Source organism: Phyllopteryx taeniolatus, chromosome 1 (assembly GCF_024500385.1).
Source record: "Phyllopteryx taeniolatus isolate TA_2022b chromosome 1, UOR_Ptae_1.2, whole genome shotgun sequence".
Lineage (NCBI taxonomy): Eukaryota > Metazoa > Chordata > Actinopteri > Syngnathiformes > Syngnathidae > Phyllopteryx > Phyllopteryx taeniolatus.
In genome coordinates, this window is record NC_084502.1 from 13,011,493 (window position 1) to 13,033,981 (window position 22,489).

Consider the following 22,489-nt stretch of genomic DNA (forward strand, 5'->3'; position numbering starts at 1 on the left):
TTAATTTAAAAAAAAAACAAAAAAAAAAACGTAATTATCACACTGTTGAGAATAGTATTATTTGTTGACTGTGGGTTGCAGTGGAATGAGCCAAGAATCTTTTGACTTGAAAGAAATTCTTTAGAAAAACATGAAGCTACAGCTAGCGTTGGGTTTGCTTCCTAGTAAAATAACGGGCAAGCCCAGCAGCTAACATCTTAAAAGTTCACTGATGATATTTCTTGTTGCGTTCATTGACGATCAACCCCCACACACACGCGACAAGGAATGAATTATACTGTAGTGTTTTACTACGTGAGCTTTAAAGATGGTAGCAGCAACGTTTGCATCATGTAGCGGTCTTGGCGTTAATATAATTAGCTATTGTTTCCAAAACGCCAAACTATTCATCTTCTTGTGCTCACACACCTGAGTGATGTCATTCTCGCTGTTGGGTTAGTTAAAATTTCCAAAGCATGTCTAATTGTTTGTCGCAAGTTGTAAGAATATTAGTTTATCGCCAAAGACTTGTTTTATCACAGTTCACCAGATCCTTTCCGCAACAAAAATGTCCACAGGGTTTTCTGAAACTAAAATTGTTTATTTTCTTTTTCTTTTCTTGAATCTCTTTGCTGTATATACATGTATGTGAATATTCATGTTAGGCATAATGGTAATCTAGTTGCTGAGACAGCCGCAAACTCAAGTGCCTTTTCTTCTTCTGCTATCCCACCTATTGCCCCCCCCCCCCTCAAAATCGCATCCGCAGTGAATGGACCAAAGTACTCTCCTCACCCACCCACCCACCCCCCCCCATGGCATCATTCATTTTATTACTAATAAACCCTTTGCAATATCGACGAAGTTGACCTTGAATTATTATTGTTAATTGGAGCAATTTGATACTTTTTTTTTTTGGCATCGCCACTGGAATGTGACTTGAAAAGCTGGCCATTAAATATTTCACATTTTATCCCCCTAAAATATAATTAGCTGTAGTAAAAGGGATTCTTAAATATTATAGCAAATTCCTCTTGAGAACCCACTAAAATGTGCTTTTTTTTCTCTTGTACTTGTACTGGATGACCAACTTACACATCAAATAACAAACGTTATAAATCAAATTTTCAGGTGTGATTTTTTTTATTTTATTTTTTTTAATTCATTTACATTTTTTTATCATGTAATTGTTGAAACTTTTTTTTAATCATCACAGACCTGTTTTAAACAGTATTAATTAAAAGTTTGCACCGTTGCTAAACCCTTTTTAGCCATTTAGAGAAGAGGAAAAAAAGTGAGCTGCAGAATAAGAAGACTCAGCAGAAATGACTTTTTCAACCTCTGACATTCGGTAGACCCAAGGTAAGTTTTCAATTTAGAAATGTCGATAAAACGAATGCAACCCTATAACTCATATTGTCAGGAGAAAGATGTCTTCATTTGTTTGCTAAAGTTGTTCTTGACAAGTTAGCATAGCAGCTAACAAAGCTAGCATTTACTGATAAAAACGCTGGACCTGGTACCGTAAATAGAGTAATGCTCAAATTAGTGTTTAAATAAAGTTGAAGTGCCTGAATATCTGTAACAGAGTTGGGGTTGCAAACAAGCAAAATAGGACAACTATATTTCAAGTACTGTCTAATCTTGAGCTGGGAAATTAAAATGATATGATAGTATACGACCAGTTTGTCTTAAAATCTTTCAATTAAATTATTGGTCCGTTGAAGATTTTCAAAAAATGCCTAATTTGTCTTCCAAATCAGGAGAGGAACATTTGTTTTCTTTGCACTTACAATGACTGTCCACTGGGTGGCAGTCTACAACCTGACACTAGTGATTTGTGCAACTTTCAAATAAACTCGGTACAAAAAAAAAACATTCCTACCCAGGCCAATGTGTATATTTGTATTGTTGCATATGGATAACTTGCATTAACAATGCATCTAGAACGTTTTGAGGAAACAAATATGAATCATTTTGGAAGTTTGTTAAAATAATCTCTTGACTCATTGCCATTTATTGTTGTTGTCGTTTCCAACTAAAAGATAACGAAGAAATACACTAACTCAAGTGGAAGGTATGACAAAGTATAAATAGAAGGTGCTTTATTTGCTGAACGGTACCATTCGACACCCTGTAGCCGACGGTCGCAAACATGTTGAAAACTAATTTACTAGGCCACAGTGAACACGGTATCTGTTCAAAGATCAGGACAAAAACAACAACAAAGTAAAGCATCTTTGTTTACAAACAATGAACATAACTTCCGTACCTAGTTCAGCTTGCCAAGGGAGCAACAACTCTTTGGTTTGCTTTGTCATGAGATCAGGACTCATGTCAATTAAAAATGTTTCATTAACATTTGAGTTAACTTGCAATTCAGTTAGTATGTCTCAGATCTGTTTCAGTGACATTGTTTTCTTGGCAACTCTTTGACTAGATGGCAGAAGATACAATTAACCAGCGTATCCACCTGTTGCCATTCCTACAACAGAATAATAGCTTTGTGTTCAACGAAACAGGCCCACATTTCACACTAGTAAGTAAATCGAGACAAGATCATTATTGCAGCATAGGTACAGTATTTTTAGTGACATTTTTGTTTGGTGGGGTGTTCATTAAACAAAAAAATATATATATATTGCACATAAGAGTGAAATAAAAAGTGTACCTAAACACATTTTTGTAAACAAAGCATTCTAAGTGATTGAATGCAAATGTAATGTACAGTACTTAGAAGTTAAATACAACTGAAGTGTACTTTACCAATTGTACTGACATTTATTAAAAGACCGTTATTGAATAATAATTTATTCAAGACACTATCCTTATGCAGTTTAACATTTAATTCAGTTATTCTTGTGTGCCACTACAGTGAGCCCGCATAACACAAGTGGTACTCGGGTACTCGTTCGAGAATTACTGCCATGCTGAATTCAAAAGAAAAAGTAATCAAGTCAAAAATGCAAAGAACCAAAACAATCGGTAATAATGTTTACAAGGGCAATTAAAGACGTATTTTGTTATAATCTTACTAAAGTTGTACCTAGTAAGAAAAAGTCACGTTTCAACGAGTGCATTTTAAACGGTATACAACTTTAATCTCGTAGCATTATTTTGTGGAAAATGCATGTATTCAAAGTCTATATTCTCTACATAAAAGCCCTTTGTTCTCAATAAAATGAACTATAATCACCTTTTGTTCCCCCCCCAAATTTCAATAATAATAAGCAGTGTAGAAAATAATTGGATGGATGTGGTGGAAGGTCAGAGTCTTATCAGAGCTTTTAATTGGCCCAAATCTAAGTTCGGGAGGATGTTTCCCCATATGTCCATAGCTATGTAGTTTTCAAATGAAATGACATCATTTATTGCTAATTATTTTACAGACCTACAGGCTAGTTTGAGAGCCACTGTGCCAAGTTTTGTGCTTGTGAGCACTTTGTGTAAGCTTTGGTGATTCGATGAGATGTTGTTCTTCCACAAACACACCAAACATGATCTAGCTCATGGTGCTCATGTTCCATTTATTTATTTACATGCACCACCAACTTTCTTTCAAGCAAATAAAACAAAAATGTTGGCGCTTCATAAAAACAGCTTGACTTCCTGTTCTCAGAATCATTTCCTTAAATGAAATGTATAAATGATGATGAAATAACGATGTGGATCTGCAGACACGATACAAAAGGGAAGATAACAAACGGTGACGGCACTGGTGTTTTTGAGTCATAGGCCAATCACAGGAGGAAACGCCGCAGCACCTGCCGGAGAAGAAGAGTCGCATCAGTCCACTTCCACAAGTTCCACTCCCGCTCGCCGTCACATCATGTCGTACTTTTGGGGCTGCCTCGACCATCTCCCGCATCCGCGTCCGGGACTTTCCAATCCATCTGGCGGCCTTTTTCATACAGTCCCTTCAGGACCTTCCTGACTTCATCAGAGCCGCCTCCGCGACTCAGCCCTAAATACTTCCTGTACAGCTGCAGGGCTGTGCGAGCGTCCTCGATGCTGTCATGGGTTTCCCCCTGGATGCTGAGGTCTGATAACAGAAAGCATATTCAACATAAATCAGATTTTTTTGCACTGAGGGAATGCCGTTGTCACAGTGTGTGACTGATGCAAAGCATTTCAATAGAATAAGCCGTTATTAGTCCCGCCAAAAGTAGCAGAAAGAATAAGAAAGTGAAACCTTCATTTCTCTTGGGGGTTCCAGACCCATTTGCAATAGGTATAGAGAGAGCATATAACCCCCCCCCCACACGCTTTTAAGATCCCTTCCATCAGAATCCAATTTTACCGCGGGACAGTTATTACAATGTACTACACGTAATACATTTATTAGTGACGGTCCGCCACAAATGGATTTTTGCTTTTGCTGCGCGCGGAAATTGTGCCGCGATGTGCTCCTTTTGTGGGTCTGAAAATGATCCATACCACCGATTCCCTTTCTGGTACGATACTGATAATGCAGTCCCTCAAATGACTGACGCGTCAACTTTTCATTTGGAGAATCGATCGTCTGGTTTCATCGACATTTTCCACAGTATCGATCCTTCACCGTGCCTGTGACGCCGCTCCAGCCAGCGTAATGGCGTTTTTGTTTGCACTTCTATGTATTTTCGCTACGTGCAGCCTTCAGAACGATTACCAACCAAAGGAAGCCGAGCAAATCTGCATGGCGAGTCTCCCGCCTCCAAGCGTCGCTCAACTTTTGATTTATTTATTTATGCATGCGCCGGATGCCCACCACCACAAAACGATTCCGGTATTACCGTATTATGTAATAGGATAAAAATTATTCTGCATACCGTTCAATTGCACAACATAACAATTACTCTATAATCATAACAGTTCATAAATTATGACTTCAATATTTATTGTCATGTTTTTGTTGCATGAACGCAGTTGCAGCCCGAATCAAAATATACAAGATTTTGACGTGCGATCGTCCAAAATATCAAGAGTCTATCTTGAGCAATGTTGGTTTCAACCGTAGTTTGAAAAAAAGAAGACTTTTTGGCAAAAATGAATGAAAACTTGAATTCACTCTGTTTTGCAAACAAGCAAATAAATTGCTGATCGATTGAATTGGATAGTTGAGTTGAGATTTCTTTTTGTTTGCGAATGTACTTGTACAGATGTTTTCTCTTGCGTGCTATTTATAGCGCTTATATCCACTATTAATACTGATACGATGAAAATGTCCCCATTTATGGTACGAATAAAGGTTATCTTACATTACTAACGACTAATATTATGAATAATTGTCTACTTTTAAACTGACTCCGTTCTCAGATGAGCTCTCCAGTGACGTATGAATTCATTTCCGGTTCAGAGACCGGTCAATGGTTCGACATTTATACCTCCAGACACGGATTATTAATCAAGTTATTTTGTCGTTCCAACTCGGGTTACTCTCTGCTATCACGCGGTTCCTGCCAGACAGCCGTATCCCAAAATCCCAAATATCTATGTACATATTTACATCACCAATTCCTTACCGAGGAAGTACCAGGCGAGAAAGCGCAGCGATATCATTCTTTTCCGAGGCAAATGGAACAGGTAGACCGTGTCGATGACTTGGTCCTTGAGCACCTTGAAAGAAGCAAACGGTCGGTCGTCATCGCCGCGCTCTCCTCAGACATCTGAACTTCTGACAAGCGAGTACAGCGTACCAATAAGTTGATGACCCGGAAGTCTTTCTGTAAGCCGTGCCCGACAAAGCGGACTCCCGTGTCGATAAGGAAACGCAGCTTGAGGTAGGTGGACTTCAGAGTAGTCAGATGCTTGGACGAGATCTTGGCATCCAGGTCACCTGGTTTGATGCCGGAATACTGAGTCAAGTAGTCCACCACCTGCACGACATTCAAACATCGATTCAGATATCAGATCAACCTCAGTTGCATTCTTATCAGGTGGCTTCCAGGTGCAGTGCCCGGCCTGGCGAGTGACGTGGATCAATGCGCTTGTAATTACCCGTTTCTTCGATAATGCGAGCGCAAGTGCACCGGCGGCTGTATCTATGCTTGCTTGTATCAGAAGATGTTCGAAATTGTGCACAGCGGTGCCTTGACTTATGAGCACCCCGACTTATAAGTCACGTGCGAGGTGGATTTTTTTCCCCCTTTGTGTTACCAGTCAAAATTTGGACTGGACTTCCATGTGAAATTCACACACCAGCGAACTTCACCAAAATAATTGGGCAGCTCATTCTTTTTCTAACCATGTCGGAAGAATATATCATCCATCCAATGAACGCTTCAAATCATATACAAATAGAGAAGAGCAGTGCACATACTAGACTTGGCGGAGCAATACGAGCATAGTACTTCTCCTCAACGTCAAACGTTTTCAATATTTCTAGATAAAAAAAAATATAGCGCTTATCCCCACTAGTCAATAGCAGCTGACTTCGGCAGGGTAAAACTCATTTCACACACCTTCATCCCATTGATTCATGAAAAGAAAGAATTTGAAATGGTTTTCATACACTTGATTTTTTGGGCCTATGATGACCTATGACGGGATGTGTCGAATAAGAGTTTGCCCGAGCGTGTTACGTAACCTCCCGGGGTAACGCAACAATCACCTGCTCCTGCGTGGAGATGTAGTCGTCGATGAAGGGCACGCCCTCATTGGGTCCCTGGCCACGCACGCACGTGATCCTGGCGACGGACATCTGACTGGGCTTGATGGTCGACTTAGTGCCATCGCTGCGCAGCTCCGCCTCTTCCTGTGTGCGCACACGTCGTTCTTATCAATCGCGGCGAGCCTTATTATCAGCCGGACCAATTATCGGCCTTTGTTCCCGCATGTTGGACTCAGCTTTATGTCTTTAAAATCCGACTTCGCAGACCGGGAGAAGGTTGTTGTTGTTGCGCAGGTGGAAGCGAGCTGACCGGTTGATGTCAATGATGTGCGGATGGAAAGATGGTGTGCTGCCGAGGATGACAACCAGACTCACAAAACCGGCATGTCCCGATCCAAACTTTCCGATCCGGATGTTGTAGCGCTACTGATCCGATTTCAGCAATTCTCATACATAATGTACTTCTTTTGGTATTTTGAATGTTAGAAAAGGCTTTTCCTCAGACCAACAAAAGTCGGTATGAGGAAAAACTTCTAGGTTACATAAAGTAAGCGCTGTGAACGTCTTGACCTCCGAGGGTCAAGATATACGCAGAACAGAAAGAAAGTCGAAGTCACGATCGAATATTATTATTATTATTATTATTATAACGAACACTTCACAGAGTTTCGAAAATATATACATTGCCTGTTTATATGTGTTTACACAGCGTTTGTGTAGCAATATTCATTATTTTGGTTAGGCTGCTCAATGATGTTTTTGATTCGTCGTGTGTTAGCTTTGAGCTCGCGATTTTTGTGAACAGAAACGATGTCTGTGATGTATTTGAACATTCAATAGGTGTAATTCTTTTTTGTTATGTCTGCTTCAACTGGAGTGTCAAGAAACAACTTTAAACAAGCAACATTGTCTCTTAACGGCACCTTAGCAAGCGCTTGTGATCATGTGCCGTCCGTGCTGGAGCATGGCATGGAATGGACTACTTGCAGAGTAGAAGAGCGCTCAAATCAGAGATTTTCCATCAGTCCCATCCGATCCCCGTTTCTTTGCTGACATCGGACCGATTTCCAATCTCAAAGATCGGATGGGGACGCCCGTACTCGGAAATTCATTGTGGAAAACTTTAGAGAGCTATTTAATTGCTATTTCAAAGTTTTCATTTAACTTTATAAGACATGCTGCTGAGGCTGGGAGCTCTCTGCACTTTTTGTTCGCGTTTGAACTAAATAATAAAAAAAAAAAACATAGCATATCTGGAAATCTCTTCAAATAAACATGATTAAAGGCATTTAAACAAAGTTAAGTGTGGAGTTCGCCAATATTTTCCATTTGACTGTAAATAGTGGCTCCAAATCTCGGTTTTCAGCCTCCTTGAGGTCTACTAAACAGTATTGGCCCTGGGGGAAAAAAACAAACAAACAAACAAACAAAAAACACTCTCTCTCTCTCTCTCTAATCATTCGTACCTGAATCGTTTTTCTCACAACGGTTCGACAAACGCGCTAACCTGGTTGAGTGTAACAAACTCGGCGTCCAGCCCCACCAGGTCGCCAGCCTGCGGCATCTCGCTGACCATGAGGGGGATGAAAGTGGCGTGACTCTTCCTCTGTTTGCGAGCCAGCGAGGCCTCCGTCAGCAACACGCTGGCATCGATGGGATTTTTAACTGAAGACAAAACGGGAGGCGCTCGATCAAGACTTAAGTGCTCGCGTGCATTTACACGTGAAGTGAAACTCACTGCGAAGGTCGTATTTGCTGTGGTAGTTCCTCTTGGCGTAATACAGGATGCCGGGAACTTTCCAGCTCATGTCGAACTGCGCAGCTTCGGTCTGCGATGGATGATATTCTCCTTAGCGCGTACATGCCCCACATACGCTGCTAGCCTATGTAAAACTATGGTTTCTTTCCTAAATTCCAAGGCAATTCACCAGATCACCACCAGATTGGAGGATACGCAACGGATGGAAAATCCACTTTCATAATACTGTGCTTCATCCAATTAGGGAACATTTTGATTTGTTCTCACCTTAACCAACTCCTGCTCTCCGTTTTTTTATATCGCCGGGCAAAAACCCGATATGTCCAATGGTCAGTTCATCGTTTGATTTATTGCATTACTCATGGCTCTTTGGACGTTGAAAAAGAGTTTGGGAAGATGACATCACCACAGTCATGTGCTGGCTCATAGGAAAGTAGTAATTGGTTTCAAAGACGTATTGGTGAAGTGATACATCTCGCCTGAGAGACAAAGATCTTTGTACGTCAAGGAGGAGCTAAGTTTAGTCTGGATTGTCGGTGGAAGTTATGTTTGCAAATTGTTGAACATTGAAAGTGTTTCATTCAAATGTATTTCGGATTGTGTTTCAGGCCCGCCGCACACCGAGCCCCGCTCCCGAACGCCACGAAACTGTAGTGCGCTGTGCGGGTTGAATGGTTGGTGAACAGCGTCACAACGGCCAATCAAAAATGCCATGTATCAAATGAGCTTTCACAACATTAAAAAAAAAAAAAAGATTCTAAGATAGCTACAGCAGCCAGAGAAATCCGCTTCTTCCTTGACAATTACCACATGTGGTTTGTGGTTCAATCAAAAGAAAGACTTCCGACTTCAGACCTCCGAACCATATGGGTCGCAGTTTTTCCAACGGAGCGTGTTTCTTATGTGTGTGAGGGTCAGTGGCCAGCTGCGCGTCACTAACTAACTAATTCGTAAGCGTTTGTCTCGTTCATTGGTGTTAGGACGCGTTGCTCGGTGTGTGGCGGGCCGAAAGCGCCATTTGGTCAAAACATAGCACTTTTATTTTCAAATTGAAAATAAGAAAGAAAAAAGAAATCTATTCTTTCTGTGAAGGTTAATACAGTTCATTCTGTAAAAAAAAAAAAAAAAAAAAAAAAGGCTGTGTCTGGTTGCAGGAGAAATAAAGCAAAACATTCTGTAAAAAAGCAGAATTTATCATTAACATTTTCCTTTTAATTGAAGGAGAAAAATCAAATCGATTAGATTTCTTTATTGATTTACTGAATATTTTATTTTAAGGCCATAGGGTCCAAAGCTAATGTGTGCTGTATCCAGTTGTTCATTTATATGCTCTGTCCCTTTTAAACGCAAAACGTTGAATGATTTCTTCACCTTGTCGATGGGCTCAATGAGGAAATCGTTGAAAAGATACCACTGTTGGTGTGTGACTCCCTGAAACAAACATTGCTCATGGAGTTAACCCAACATATTTGCCGTCCTGTACCGGCTTCACCAACCTCTTTTCTCTGGTGATACGTTTCTCCCACTTTGATGTGCGCCACCAAGTTTCCACCTGTGCGAGCGTCGAGGACGTGAGGCACGGTGACCACCAGGTCGTAGAGAGACGCGCCATCCGCCTCCTCAGTCCCACTCAACTAGTCGCCATGAGAACACCGTGAGCAGCGAAAATACACATGAAAGGCCTCTTTATACACGTGCGCTCGCACCGACGAATTGGCCCGCGCGGGCCCCTCTGCGTCACTTGATGCGCACACAGCAAAAACCGTTGCTGCGCGTAGAAGGTCGCGGAGATCATCTCTCGTGATTGTGCTGTGATGACGTACTCAGCGTGCCCCTTGGTTCTACATACCATCTACGCCGCCGCCGCCTTCTTGATCGATTTTGCAGCGTGATTAAACGTATCATCTGGTCATCTAGGTCCATTTGTTCCAGCAGACACTGTTCCACGGTCGCCATTGTTGTTGCTTTGTTCCTTGTTACGGAAAGGAAAGGAAAAACGGCCCTGCGGTGTCCTTTGCCAACTTGGAAGAGAACTGCAGTACATTTTCAAAAGTGCGCACGTGGGTTGCGCTCGAGTATGAAGGCCGCATTGACGTTAGCGCGGTCGCCGCCCGTGCGTGTATAAAGAAGCCTTAACTGCTTTCATGCAGACACCTTTGTCACTCACCTCCTCTCCTTCTGGCCAGCTGCAGATCTCCAGCCCTTGTGTTTTGCCGATGGACATCTTCAACGTGAGCGGCATCCACATATGTCTGAGGTCTTCCAACCGGGTGAAGCCCTCCATGCTGCACACGTCCTCGCCGCTGAAAAAAGGTCGAGCAGCAGTCAGATGAAAGGTTCAAGCATCCCATCTTCTTTAAAGAGAGGAGGGGGTCTCACTCCAGGCACCACTCAGTGGGCATGAGCGGCGGTTCTTTCGGCATTGCAGGCTCTGATTCCTCCTTTTGCCTGGCTTTAGTGAAGGCGTACTATGTAGACAGCCACAAGCAAATTGTGTGTTATGTTAAACATACACAACTCATGATTCTGTGCCGTAGAAGATTGTCTAACTTGATAACAGTATAAAAGAATCAAATTATACCTCTGCCTGAATCTTCCAGAATTCTGCCTCTTTAGCGCTGTTCACCTCACAGTTGATGACCAAAACATCGGGGAGACATCGGATGTTGCGTGTCTGCACCTGCGGAGGCGCACAAAGACATCAAGAGTGTCACCGCCGGACGAGCTCATTAAAGTGGCCTGAGGTGGCACGATGCGGGAACTCACCGTGGGCTGATACTTCTCACAGTTTTCGCACCACGCCTGTGTGCTCTGCTCCAAACAGATGCTCTTCTTCAGGATCTCGGCAAAGCCGTACTCCTTTATCGTTTTCTCTGGTAAGTCAAATAAGACATTCAAAGTCAACCGATGCGCTACAGTGGTACCTCGACCTTTACCGGGCCAATTTTTTGGTGATGTGATTTGAGATGGAAGCAACAATGCGAGTTACAGGTGGTCGCTGAGGTGCTGGCAAATTTCAAAAAGGCTTCAAGATGATTATTGCCACTTTACAGTCAAATTCAACATAAAACAAAGAGAATTACACACTGTGTATTTAACCTAAGGACATTAACTTCAAGTCTGCTAACTCAATGCTAACACACGATGCAAAACATGATTGAGGAGCTACCAAATCTAGTATCGATGTTGTGGTTATTCTAAACAACTTATATTTGAACACATGCAGGCAAGAGCACACAACAATACTCAAGAGGCATGCAAAAATGACTAATATTATTGCAGCTTTTTTGGGAGTGCACACGCCTTGTGTGTTTTATCCTCAAAAATGTGCGTACAGTATGTATGATACTGCCCCCTGCTTAATAAGGCACACACAGCAGAGGGAGCAGCAAAATGCCCATTGTTTTAATTCGAAACCTTCTATGAAATTCTGTTATTGTGTGAATGCTCAACACAGCCTTCACACACGTTATCCTGTTCTTTATTTTGCATTCTATTATGACTCTTATTCCGCGGACTTTTTGGACGGGCTTCTCCTTCGCCATTGTACATCCGATTGATACACTCCGTTCCGACTTCAACGTGTTTGGGAAATTCACGTCTCACTCGGCATTACTCATCAAAGCCGCAACATTGTCACAATTCCAAACAAATTGCCCGTTCATTTCCAAAGGCACATTCACGTCATTCCCTTTCAAAGTTCAAAAAGTTCAATTCACCTTGGGATTTTCTACATTCCAAAAATTCCCACCCACCACAAATGTCACAATTTTCCACTTTTTGACCCACAAAATTTCCAAATGAGGACAACGTCAACATTTCTCAACCGACTCGCACCGTTTCTTTCCACTTCTACGTGTTTGACCCATCCTGTGAACCACTCCCATCCCCCATTTTTGAAATGAATTTTCTCAATACACTTTCCTTGTCTCTCAACCGATTCGCACCGTTTCAACTTCTCCGTGTTCACCTCATTCAAGCACATGATTTCAATCAGCATTTCTGCATTCACACACAATTTCTCCAGGAAAGTTACTGTGTGGTTTCATAAAGCAAAATACTGTCGAGTGCTAGTTTTCATATTAAAGAGACATTCTAATTTCCATTTCATTTCAATGGGAGAAAGATGATTTGAGCTCAAGCGTGGTCACACAGAAGGAATTTAACTCCCAGGTTAAGGCAATATTGTACTTTTGTCTGGTCTGTAGCATGATGATGCCAAGGAAGTGAGAGGGCCCGCTGTACACACCTTGAGAGTTCTGCTCGGGGTAATGCATGGTGAAGAGCAAGGTGAGGGAGGAGCGTACAGTCTCTTTACCACAACGACACAGGCTGCTGTTCTCCACCTCGCATCCAAACAGCCTCCCGATGGCAGATTCGCCAGACGAGCCCAGAGAGCTGAAACATAAGAAACGCCTTTCCGTTTCCTTCCTTGAAAAAATAACCGAATTGTCACCTCCCCGGCCGCAGTTAGAATGAATCAAAGGTTGCACGACTTCAAATAAAGAATGTTTAAAGTCATTCAATTTTAGACAAGATCGGATACTGTATTCAACCAATGCATCATTTTGCTCAAATTCAATTCTACTGCCACTCCCCAAAGCTACACTACTACATGAGACAGTAAACCGGGGGGGGGGGGGGGGGCAAACCTTTGTGCTGAAGCGCCACGTTGGACTTTTAAAACAGACACACAAAAAAGTGTGTAAAAGATATAGAATTTGGCCGAATTTTTAATTGCATTATTTGTAATAAATGTAACTATTATCTAATTAATTAACCAAGTAGTCATACAAAAAGAGATACAATAGTAAAATGTATTCTTTCATTATAAAGGAAAATTTCAGAAATGAATGCAACAAATCTTACAGGACTCGGTGGGCTAGACCTTTACAACAAAATCAAATGCAGGATTTGTAGTATTTCATTTTCTTTTGCTCGGCATGTATCTGTTTAGAGAAGACGTTCGTTCCCGCCGTCGCACGGAAGTCAAAATGTGCTCGATAAATTCATGCGGTTTTTGTACCCCGACGGAAGGACGCCAACAAATTCAAGTGTCATTACTTTCACAACTTTTGAAAAATATGATGCCTCTGACCTGCTGGTAGCGCCCCTGTAGGCCTGTGGCCCCTCCTGCTCCTGAGTCTCCTGGTGCAACTGCGTGAGAATGAAGCGGTTCCAGCTTTGGATAAGGCGTCCGAGTCTGGCCTTCCCCGTTTGCTCATCGGAGTCTGCGAGGATCAGGCCCAGTGCCGACGCTTCGGGGATGGTGCGAAATGCCCGCAGGAAATTACTCGCCTTGATGAGGGGAGACAAGAGAGGATGCTGTTAGGCTAGACCAGTGTTTCCCAACACACATATTTGACACGAGTATAAGGGGAAAAAAATAAAAAAAATAAAAAAAAAATAATAAATCTTACGGCACACCACTAAACAAAAATGTCCCCAAAAGTATACGTCGTACTGAAGTAATGATGATCTCGTCTCTATTGACATCTTTACTGACTTTGTGTGAAATTTGGGCCAGTTGAACACAAAGCTATTGTTCTGTTGTATGAATGACAACAGGTGGATACACAGGATAGTTGGACCTTCTGCCATCTAGGGGAAGAGCATCTGATTGTTCTGCCTGGCAGTATACGTCACTGGCAGTGACAAATTAAACAAAAATATAGACTAATGAAGTGAAATTGGATTCTTTCCCACAGCGCACCTGATTATCTCTGAGGGCACATCACAAGTTGGGAATCCCCAAACTCGACGATGTGGACAAAAATGGAGGCTTGACTTACCTGACAGGGATCTCCTCGTGACAAATCCAACATGTGGAAGAGGAACCCCAGCTCGCACGCCAAACAAAATTCCTTCTGACACAAATGATTCTGCACCAGACAGCGAATTGGCTCGAGGAAATAGAGAACCTAGTGTGCCGACACAAATAATACAAGACCTTTAGGACTTAAAGGAAACAAAACATAATAACATTGAAATACATATGATACAACGTCAACTATCTCACCTGAATCATGCAGTTACAGTAAGCGTTGGGAATGTGAGGCTCCAGGCCAGCAAATAGGGTTTTGTTGTAATGTTTGAAGTCAAAGTCCTCCAGTCCGAGTTTGGAGTATTTAATTGTCACCTTCTCGGGCACAAGAATACCACAGTCAGAAATTAGATACTGCATAACAAAACACAATGCCTTCACACAGAGGAAAAACTCCCAACCTTTCTATATTTTTTGGGCACCATGTAGAGGTGCGGCTCTTCGTCACGCCCAATCGGTGACTCTGGAACCTGGCTGTAACTGTCGTAGTCCTGCTCCACGTCTTTCATTTTGTAGGGAACCTGAATAAGGGTAGGGAAAGGGAGGAAACTGACCAGTGAACTCAACAAAAACATGGACGTTATCCACATCAGCCTAATATATACGCTTCGTAATTTCAACGTGCCTGGTTCCGGGGACGAGCACGAGGGTTCGCTGCGTAGCCGATGAATCCAACGGTCTTCATCGTGCGCAGGATTTCGGGGTCCACGGGAGGAGCTCGTCTACGAGACAAAAAACAAAAACAAAACAGTAACTTTTTTGGGCTGTAAATCAAACGTACAGAAATCTTTTTCCCTGTGCTGCGCTGCAGGTCTTCCCTCATCTTGGTTTTAACTCAACTTTATTTATTGAGCAAAAAAAAAAAAACGCAGCTCTACAATTTTGTTCGGTTTTTTTTTTTCCATCAATCCATACACAGTGGCATTTGGCATACTCTTGTTGCATAGTCCACATGTTTTGTTCATCTATGAGAGAGAGGAACAACATCGAAGTCTCCGCTGACCAATAGGAGGGTGCCAGGACGCCAAAATTGGAATATCGCGATCACAGAAAGTTTGACGTCACTCACGTTGGCCGCAAGATGAAGTCTGAATGGAAACAAACAACTGCACTTTTCTATCAGGCATGAGTTCGTCTGTTGGCGAGTAGCACACACACACATGGAAAAAAAATGGTTCCTACCTGCTGTCCCATTTAGTTTACTTTGTAACTTCACTTTATTATAATTTCAGCACTGAAAACGTTTTAGGTTTAAGTTGGCTTTTTTTTTTTGCACTACATTTTTGACAGACTGGCATCAACAATTCCTTGAAATTTTCAAATTCAAAATTGTAAAAATTGGAATTCACGGCTAAAGAGAAAAAGACAAATACTTGTGGGGTTGTTACATTTTATGCACGAGTTTCACAACAACTTCTAGTAAGAAAGAGTAGCCATAGCTAACTGATTCTCTTGTGCCATTGTATATGTACTGTAAATATGTACACTGACTTTAGCCCGGTGACATAAATGGTGGGTCGCAGCAAACATTCCCTACCATTAAAAACCTTTTCCGAACAGCTTTTGAAAATATGTATTATTCTGAATATTATTATTATTATTATTAAAAGCTGCTTTATTTTCCAGTGGACGACGACTATGGCTGAGAATATGAAGTGTGGTTCAAATTGTGAAACTACAGTACTTTGAAGCAAATTTCTTCAGATGTTCACTCAAAACACTGGCGGTTGAAAGTCACAGATTAAATCAGTGGTTCTCCACTGTTGATGATTAAATGGGTGGGTGCGTGCGTGACTGAAAACACTTATACTCACAGCTGGTTGACCCTGACTGCAGATAAGAGAACTGACTGAACTTCCACAGAGTAACAGTTTTACCTCGCTCTTTCTATGCAGTGATAGTGACGCCATACATCTCCATTCTGGATAGAGTGAAAAACCCACCAGTGTTCGTAGTAGTCCACCTCCCACTATAAGTTCCCCCAGTCAGCCCGTGACTCATTCAAAAGTCGGTTATCAGCTTCAACTTCTACACCGGCCAATTCAAACATGCAGTGGGCCCTCGAACAGAAGTTGCTCTTTGCTGTAGATTTTATGCAGATTTGGTGTGTTGCTAAATATTCCTGGGAGCATAATGTTATCAGGATGATTCACAATAAACTTTGGTGAGAAGTAGAGCTGCAACAATTTATCGCTTCATCGACAATAATCTAATCGATGGATACAGATTTTTGAGAATTGCTTCGAGACCTTGTTTCACTAAAAAAATGTCCATATCCTCCAAATTGTAGCCTCTCAAAAAATATGATGTTATTAATAATTCTATTTATTACAATAAAGCGGCGGGCGACCGGTTAGCACAACTGCCTCACATTTCCGAGGACCCGGGTTCAAATCCGGCCTCGCCTGTGTGGAGTTTGCACGTTGTCTCTGTGCCTGCGTGGCTTTTCTCCAGGTACTCTGCTTTCCTCCCACATCCCCAAAAACATGCATGCTAGGTTAATTGAAGACTGTCCATACTTGCCCACAGGTGTGAATGTGAGTGCGAATGGTTGTTTGTTTGTTTGTTTGTATGTGCCCTGCCACTGGCTGGCGACCAGTTCAGGGTGTACTCCGCCTCTCGCCCAAAGATAGCTGGGATAGGCTCCAGCACGCCCGCGACCCTAGCGAGGAGAAGCGCTTCGGAAAAAGGAATAAAGCATTTCATATTCATTAGATTGATTGTAATAACAAAGTGGACTGATTGTACGGTGCCCTCCAAAAGTATTGGAACGGCAAGTTCAATTCCTTTGTTTTTGTTGTACACTGAAGACATTTGTGTTTCAGATCAAAAGATGAATATGAGACAGAAATTCAGAATTCCGTCTTAAATTTCATGGTATTTACATCTAGATGTGTTCAACAGCTCCGGACAGAGCACCTTCTCTTTGAACCGACCCACTTTTCAGGTGAGCAAAAGTATTGGAACATGTGACTGATGGGTGTTTCTCGCTGCTCAGGTGTTGCCTTTTAGATTGATTGCTTAAAGTGCTTAGATAGTGCTTGTTTTTGGCTTTGCGTTTCACCTGTGAGAACTGCATTTTCTGTTAAGCAAACATTAAGACCAGAGAGCTGTCTATGTCTGTCAATTTTGAAGCTGAGAGAAGAGGGAAAATCAGAGCTATTGCACAAACATACAACAATTTGGAATGTCCTGAAAAAGAAAGAAACTACTGGTGTACTGAGCAACAGACATCGAACAGGGTATCAACAGCAGTTGTTGACAGAAACATTGAGAAAAAACACCCACAGACAACAGTCAGTGACATCACTGACAACCTTCACAGGGCAGGGGTGAAGGGATCACAATCCACTGTTCGAGGAAGACTTTGAGAGAAGAAATATAAAGGCCATACCACAAGATGCAAACCACTCATCAGCAAAAAGAATCGGAAGGCCAGATTGGATTTTGCAAAGTAGTAGTACAGAGATGAGCCACAAAAGTTTTATGGACTGATGAGACCAAGATTAACCTCTAACAAAGTGATGGACAGGCCAAAGTATGGAGAAAGAAAGAAAGGATCTGCTTATGATTGAAAACACACAAGCTCATCTGTGAAGCACGGTGGAGGTAATGTCACGGCTTGGGCTTGCACGGCCGCTTCTGGAACGGCCTCGCTCGTCTTCATTGACGATGTAACTCATGAAGGTAGCACCAGAATTAATTCTGAAGTCCACAAAACCATGTTGTCTGGCAATTTACAGAAAAATGCGTCCAAACTAAATTATGCAACAAGACAATGATCCAAAACACACTTCCAACAAAACAAAGGACTTCATCTGGGAAAAAGTGGAAGGTCTTAGACTGGCCAAGTCAATCACCGGACCTTAACCCAATAGAGCATGCATTTGACCTCCCGAAGAGCAGACTGAAGGGAGAAACCCCCAGAAACAAACAAGAACTGAAAGAGGCTGCAGTAAAGGCCTGGAAAAGCATTTCAAACGAAGAATGGAACAGTCTGTTGAAGTCGATGGGTCGCAGGCTTGATGCGCTTATTCGCTTAGTATGGGGTCATGCCACCAAATAGTAAATGCTCTTCACTTGAAGTTAATTTAATAATGTCTGTTCCAATACCTTTGCTCACGTGAAAAGTGGGTGGCTTCAAACAAAAGGTGCTCTGTCCTGAGTTGTTTCACACATCGGGATGTAAATACCATGAATTAAAAGCTGGAATTTGGGACTTTTGTCTCATATTCATCTTTTGTCTTCAGTCTACAACAAAAAAGAAAGGAATTGACCGTGCCGTTCCAGTACTTTGGGAGGGGACTGTATTTGTGTTTCATCAAAAGAAGACATTTACAAACATCTGTTAGTAGCTATTTTGGATAGAAAATATCAACAGTTTTGCCGATTTTGTGACATGTTACAGACCAAACAGGTTACTGAATCATAATCAGTTTGTGTTTGTACATTTTACGCACTGTCAATTTGAAATAATGTCCCGTTTTTCGAAAACAGGGGTGCATTTTTATTAGAATTTGTATCTGATTAATTGAATACATAATTCACAAATAATCGTTAGTTACGGCCCTAGTGAGAAGTGTTACCTCGGGCTGGGCGTGGCCAGCGCAGCGGGCCAGTCTGACAGCAGCGGCTCCGTACTGGTGAGCGTCATGGGAATGAGAGAAAGCGGCAGCAGATCGTGGTTCCACTCCAGGTGAGGTAGCGTGTCCACAAGGCACGGCAGAGCAAACTCCGTCTCCCGGGAATAGTCATTGAATGAAACGTCGGGGGAGTCAGACCACAGGTGCACGCATCCCCCAGAGTCCCCGAAGGCTACAGCTTGTTTGCTGGACGATACGTCAAAACTCATGAGCAAGTGGCCCACAGTGTTCACGTGGAAAATGTCCGCCACATTGGCGAGCCCAGTGGGCTCGCAGAATTGGCACTGACCTGGAAGGGAAACATTCGGCATGTATTTAACAGGAGAGCTTTCACAATGAATCCTTTAATCGACAACTTATCAGTCAACACAAATAATCGTCAGCTATTTTGATCATCGATGAATCGTTTACAGCCATTGTTGAACTTTTTTAATTCTCCAAATGCTCAAATTTCAGTGTATGTCGCGTTCAAAACTCAATATTTCCTCTCTGTATGATTGATGGCATTGTACTAAATTGTCAGTGTTGCCAACCAGCTGTACCTGTCTGCGAGATGATGGCCAAGCGTGATGTGTAAGTAGGAATGAAGCGCAAAAAGAGCGGGTCCACGTGCACTTGAAGCGGCGTGACGGCTCGCATCATGCGGAGGTCGTACACCATGAGGAAGCGGTCGCACGCCAACCCGTTCAGTCCTCGGCTGGAGAAGCCGCACGCAGCCAGGAGGTTCCCGTGCACGTCGAAGTCCGACAGGCTGCCTGAGTAGGCGTCAAACTCGTGCTCCGTTTTGAATGTACGCAGGTCACGAAGTGTCACCTGGTTTTAATAGGAAGAGAACATGACTACCGGAATTTGGAACACATGACATGACCTCCTACTGAGCATCCTTACCTTGCCAGAAGTGTGCCCGCAGAATAAGAAGCGACTGGTTTGGCGCATAATTGCAACTCCGGGCACCTCCACGGTGAACTTTTAGAAGAAGAAGAATCAAAAATAGAACGGCAAAACTACACAAAGCTGTGCCAAGTGATACGACACTACATGTGAATCTTACCTTTTGAGTTTCCTGAACTGTGTTCAAGTCAACTTCAGCTACATAGTTCTGTAGTCCACCCATTAGCAAAGTATTGTTGTTTGTCATAAGGAGACTATGCATGTCAGCGCCTTCCTCCATCCTAGAATGACAGATTTGTCATTAATATGAGATTGTGAAATTGAATCTGCCATTAAATCAGACAAGAAGGATGGCCATACGGATAATCAAACATGACAAGGCCACCGCGCGTGCAGCACTTGAGGTTGGACTTGGAGAGGAACAGCACGCCTGTTTCCAGACTCTGAATGTGTCGGATATCGTCCGTTGCCTGCACTTGAAAAGAAGAGTAGCGGCCCATTGTAGGTCCGAAGAACGATGTAGCGTGGCCCTGTTAGCAAAGGAGAAAAGACATAAGATGTGGATTTGAAGGCAGAACGCTCGCCAATAGACTTTGCTCTCACTCTGTGGTTTCCCATCCAAAGCATTTCTTCCTGCACGTCAAAATGTGTGGCTGTCACGGGGACGCCGACTTCGGAGACCACACTGTGCAGCTCGGAAAACATGCCCTCCATGAGGTGCACAGGTTCAGGGACTGCCACGGCCAGACGGTCCGCGTCAATCTCAACACCCTGTAGGAGGTTGGGATTGATGTGCGGATCCATGGAGGGCTCTATGCTTGCATCCAGGGTCCCGTGAAGGCCAGGAGAGTACTCCCCCATCCCTGTGTCCAGACCCTCATAGTTCATCATGGGTTCGGCTAAATCCACCTGCGAGGAAACGACAAGGCTTTGGGAATGCGATTTCTGGTTGTTTTGCTTTGAAAGGCTACGAGCCCGTCGTTAGCTAGCAAGCCCCTGAAGCTAACAGTGTCGCGGTTCAACGAAACTCCCGACAGTTAATGAGCCAATCAATGAATCATGAGACACATACAGTGTAATGGTGGTGCCGGTTATGACATTAGTAATAATGCAACTCGTTTACAGAATCGGTGTTCACCGGCCAAGTATTGGCTTGGGAAAGCTTAGCTTCGAGCTAACGAGAAACAGACAATCTAAACGGAACGCAGTTCGTGAAAAGAATACTCATTTCGAAAAATGTATGGAATTAAAAGTCATACGGTCTTGCCGAGCTAAGCTTGAAGTTCGAGTTGCCGTCCATATTCGGAGCAGAAGTCACAAGAAAAACAAAACAAAACAAAACAAAACAAAACAAAACAACAAAAACACGCTCAAGGGCCGTGAACGCATCCGGAGCAGTGGTGGTGCGTTCAAGAGCACATTTACAGCTCTGTTTCGGCGATAGTCTGAAAAAGTCGTCGTAAATTAGTTTGCTAATAACAAACACATTTACTGAGTTATGTCATTGAAGGTATTTATAATTTCCGCGTGGGGAAATGATGAATGATTATTTTATAGGGCCATGGTCACATTATTAATATAGTTGCCTGTTGACGAATTTTGAATTTCTTTATTTCTTTATAATTACATTTCGAATCGTTTTTATTGAAACGTTCAAATGTTTTTGGGGGGTATATTTTGTATATTATTAACTCACGTCGATAACATTTACTGATATTTTGTACGGCATATACTTTCATATCCCAAAGAGAGCAGTTTCAATGATGACATTTTGCCAGCTTGCAGAAATAAGAAGAAACTTTACAAAATGTGCTTACAATGAAAACAACAAAAACGATTTCGGTTTTGATTGTCGTTTTTTTTTTTGATCTTTCTTTCTTTCTTTCTTTCTTTAATTAAAACGAATAAAATCATGACGACGATTGCCATGTGGATGCCCACCTGAGGGATCCCCATGAATGCAGGGAAATCCCTCAACTGACACGCATCCTTGTCGATATAAATAAGCCCGCAAACGCTCATCACTCACTACACTCTGAGGAGCAAAGCTCAATAGATACATCGCCATTAAACAACAACAAAATAGTTATCATCAAATCCAGCATGACGTTGGTTTGCAAGACTTTAGCGTGTGCTTTCTTGCTGTTGGCCGCCGCTGTCTGCTCTCGGTGCGCTCCTGCCGGCCTAAAGGATGACGCGTGCGCGGACGTGCAAAGGAACTCTCTGCTACTAAACCAGCTGGCAAAAAATGCCTCACTTGAGGTAAGTGATTTGGAAATAGTCAATTCTTATTTGGTTTTAATCACTAGTCGTGTTTTATGTGGAAGTGGGGGACAATATTAGAATAAAAAGTCACATTGGATTACTTCAGGCGGCCCAACGGATTTGTAAATCGCTTGCTATAATTGTAATCCAGAAGTTGTGGTGTGGTGAAAAGTATTACTGTATATGCCGAACGAGATACTACTGCACTATGCGAATGGCAAATTGGACATGAATAAATAAACAATGTGTATTCTAAGCTGTGGAGAATGAAATAGACAGCAGCAGGGTTTTTTTTTACAAGCTGTGGAGTTACATGAATAATATTTCACAGGCACGGAACGGATCGAAGGACGTCTCGAATTTCTTGTTCACGCTTGACTGGATGGAGGCCAAAGATAAATGTGATCCTGAGAGCTTGAGCCATAATTCCACCGTAAGCAACAGGAGTGTGGTAGTACAGAACGTGATTAGAGTAGCATTTAAAGTGCAGTAAATTGAGATGTCACTTCACTTTCAACAGTCCTGCGTCGGAAAGA

The 22,489-nt window shown here is 42.5% G+C and overlaps 1 protein-coding gene across 3 annotated transcripts; it reads right to left on the reverse strand.

Moving 5' to 3' along the window:
* Positions 1 to 3,480: 3,480 nt before the first annotated feature.
* pan2 (poly(A) specific ribonuclease subunit PAN2) lies at positions 3,481 to 21,086 on the reverse strand. Of its 3 annotated transcripts, XM_061773128.1 has the most exons (26): positions 20,948 to 21,086; positions 20,292 to 20,597; positions 20,049 to 20,218; positions 19,849 to 19,969; positions 19,686 to 19,763; positions 19,340 to 19,610; positions 18,741 to 19,086; positions 14,780 to 14,876; positions 14,556 to 14,675; positions 14,350 to 14,469; positions 14,123 to 14,251; positions 13,429 to 13,628; positions 12,580 to 12,728; positions 11,097 to 11,203; positions 10,912 to 11,010; positions 10,710 to 10,798; positions 10,498 to 10,633; positions 9,827 to 9,964; positions 9,702 to 9,761; positions 8,310 to 8,400; positions 8,079 to 8,236; positions 6,572 to 6,715; positions 5,658 to 5,837; positions 5,484 to 5,577; positions 3,818 to 4,021; positions 3,481 to 3,743 (listed from the first exon to the last, which is right to left on the reverse strand). In XM_061773128.1, exons 2-26 carry the CDS (start codon positions 20,577 to 20,579, stop codon positions 3,709 to 3,711), a joined length of 3,624 nt encoding a protein of 1,207 aa, XP_061629112.1. In that variant the 5' UTR covers positions 20,580 to 20,597; positions 20,948 to 21,086; the 3' UTR covers positions 3,481 to 3,708. The 3 variants fall into 3 exon arrangements, with proteins under 3 accessions (XP_061629112.1, XP_061629122.1, XP_061629129.1); XM_061773138.1 differs by lacking the exon at positions 9,702 to 9,761; XM_061773145.1 differs by lacking the exons at positions 3,481 to 3,743; positions 3,818 to 4,021; positions 5,484 to 5,577; positions 5,658 to 5,837; positions 6,572 to 6,715 and adding an exon at positions 6,722 to 6,920.
* Between the last annotated feature and the right edge of the window lie 1,403 nt (positions 21,087 to 22,489).

Coding starts and splice junctions, on each gene's coding strand:
- pan2 (XM_061773128.1), bottom strand. CDS start 20,579: ATGATGAACTATGAGGGTCTGGACACAGGGATGGGGGAGTACTCTCCT. Junction 6,716..8,078: donor AGTTTGTTACACTCAACCAG/GTTAGCGCGTTT, acceptor GTGCGCACACAG/GAAGAGGCGGAGCTGCGCAG. Junction 5,578..5,657: donor TCCGGGTCATCAACTTATTG/GTACGCTGTACT, acceptor GCTTCTTTCAAG/GTGCTCAAGGACCAAGTCAT.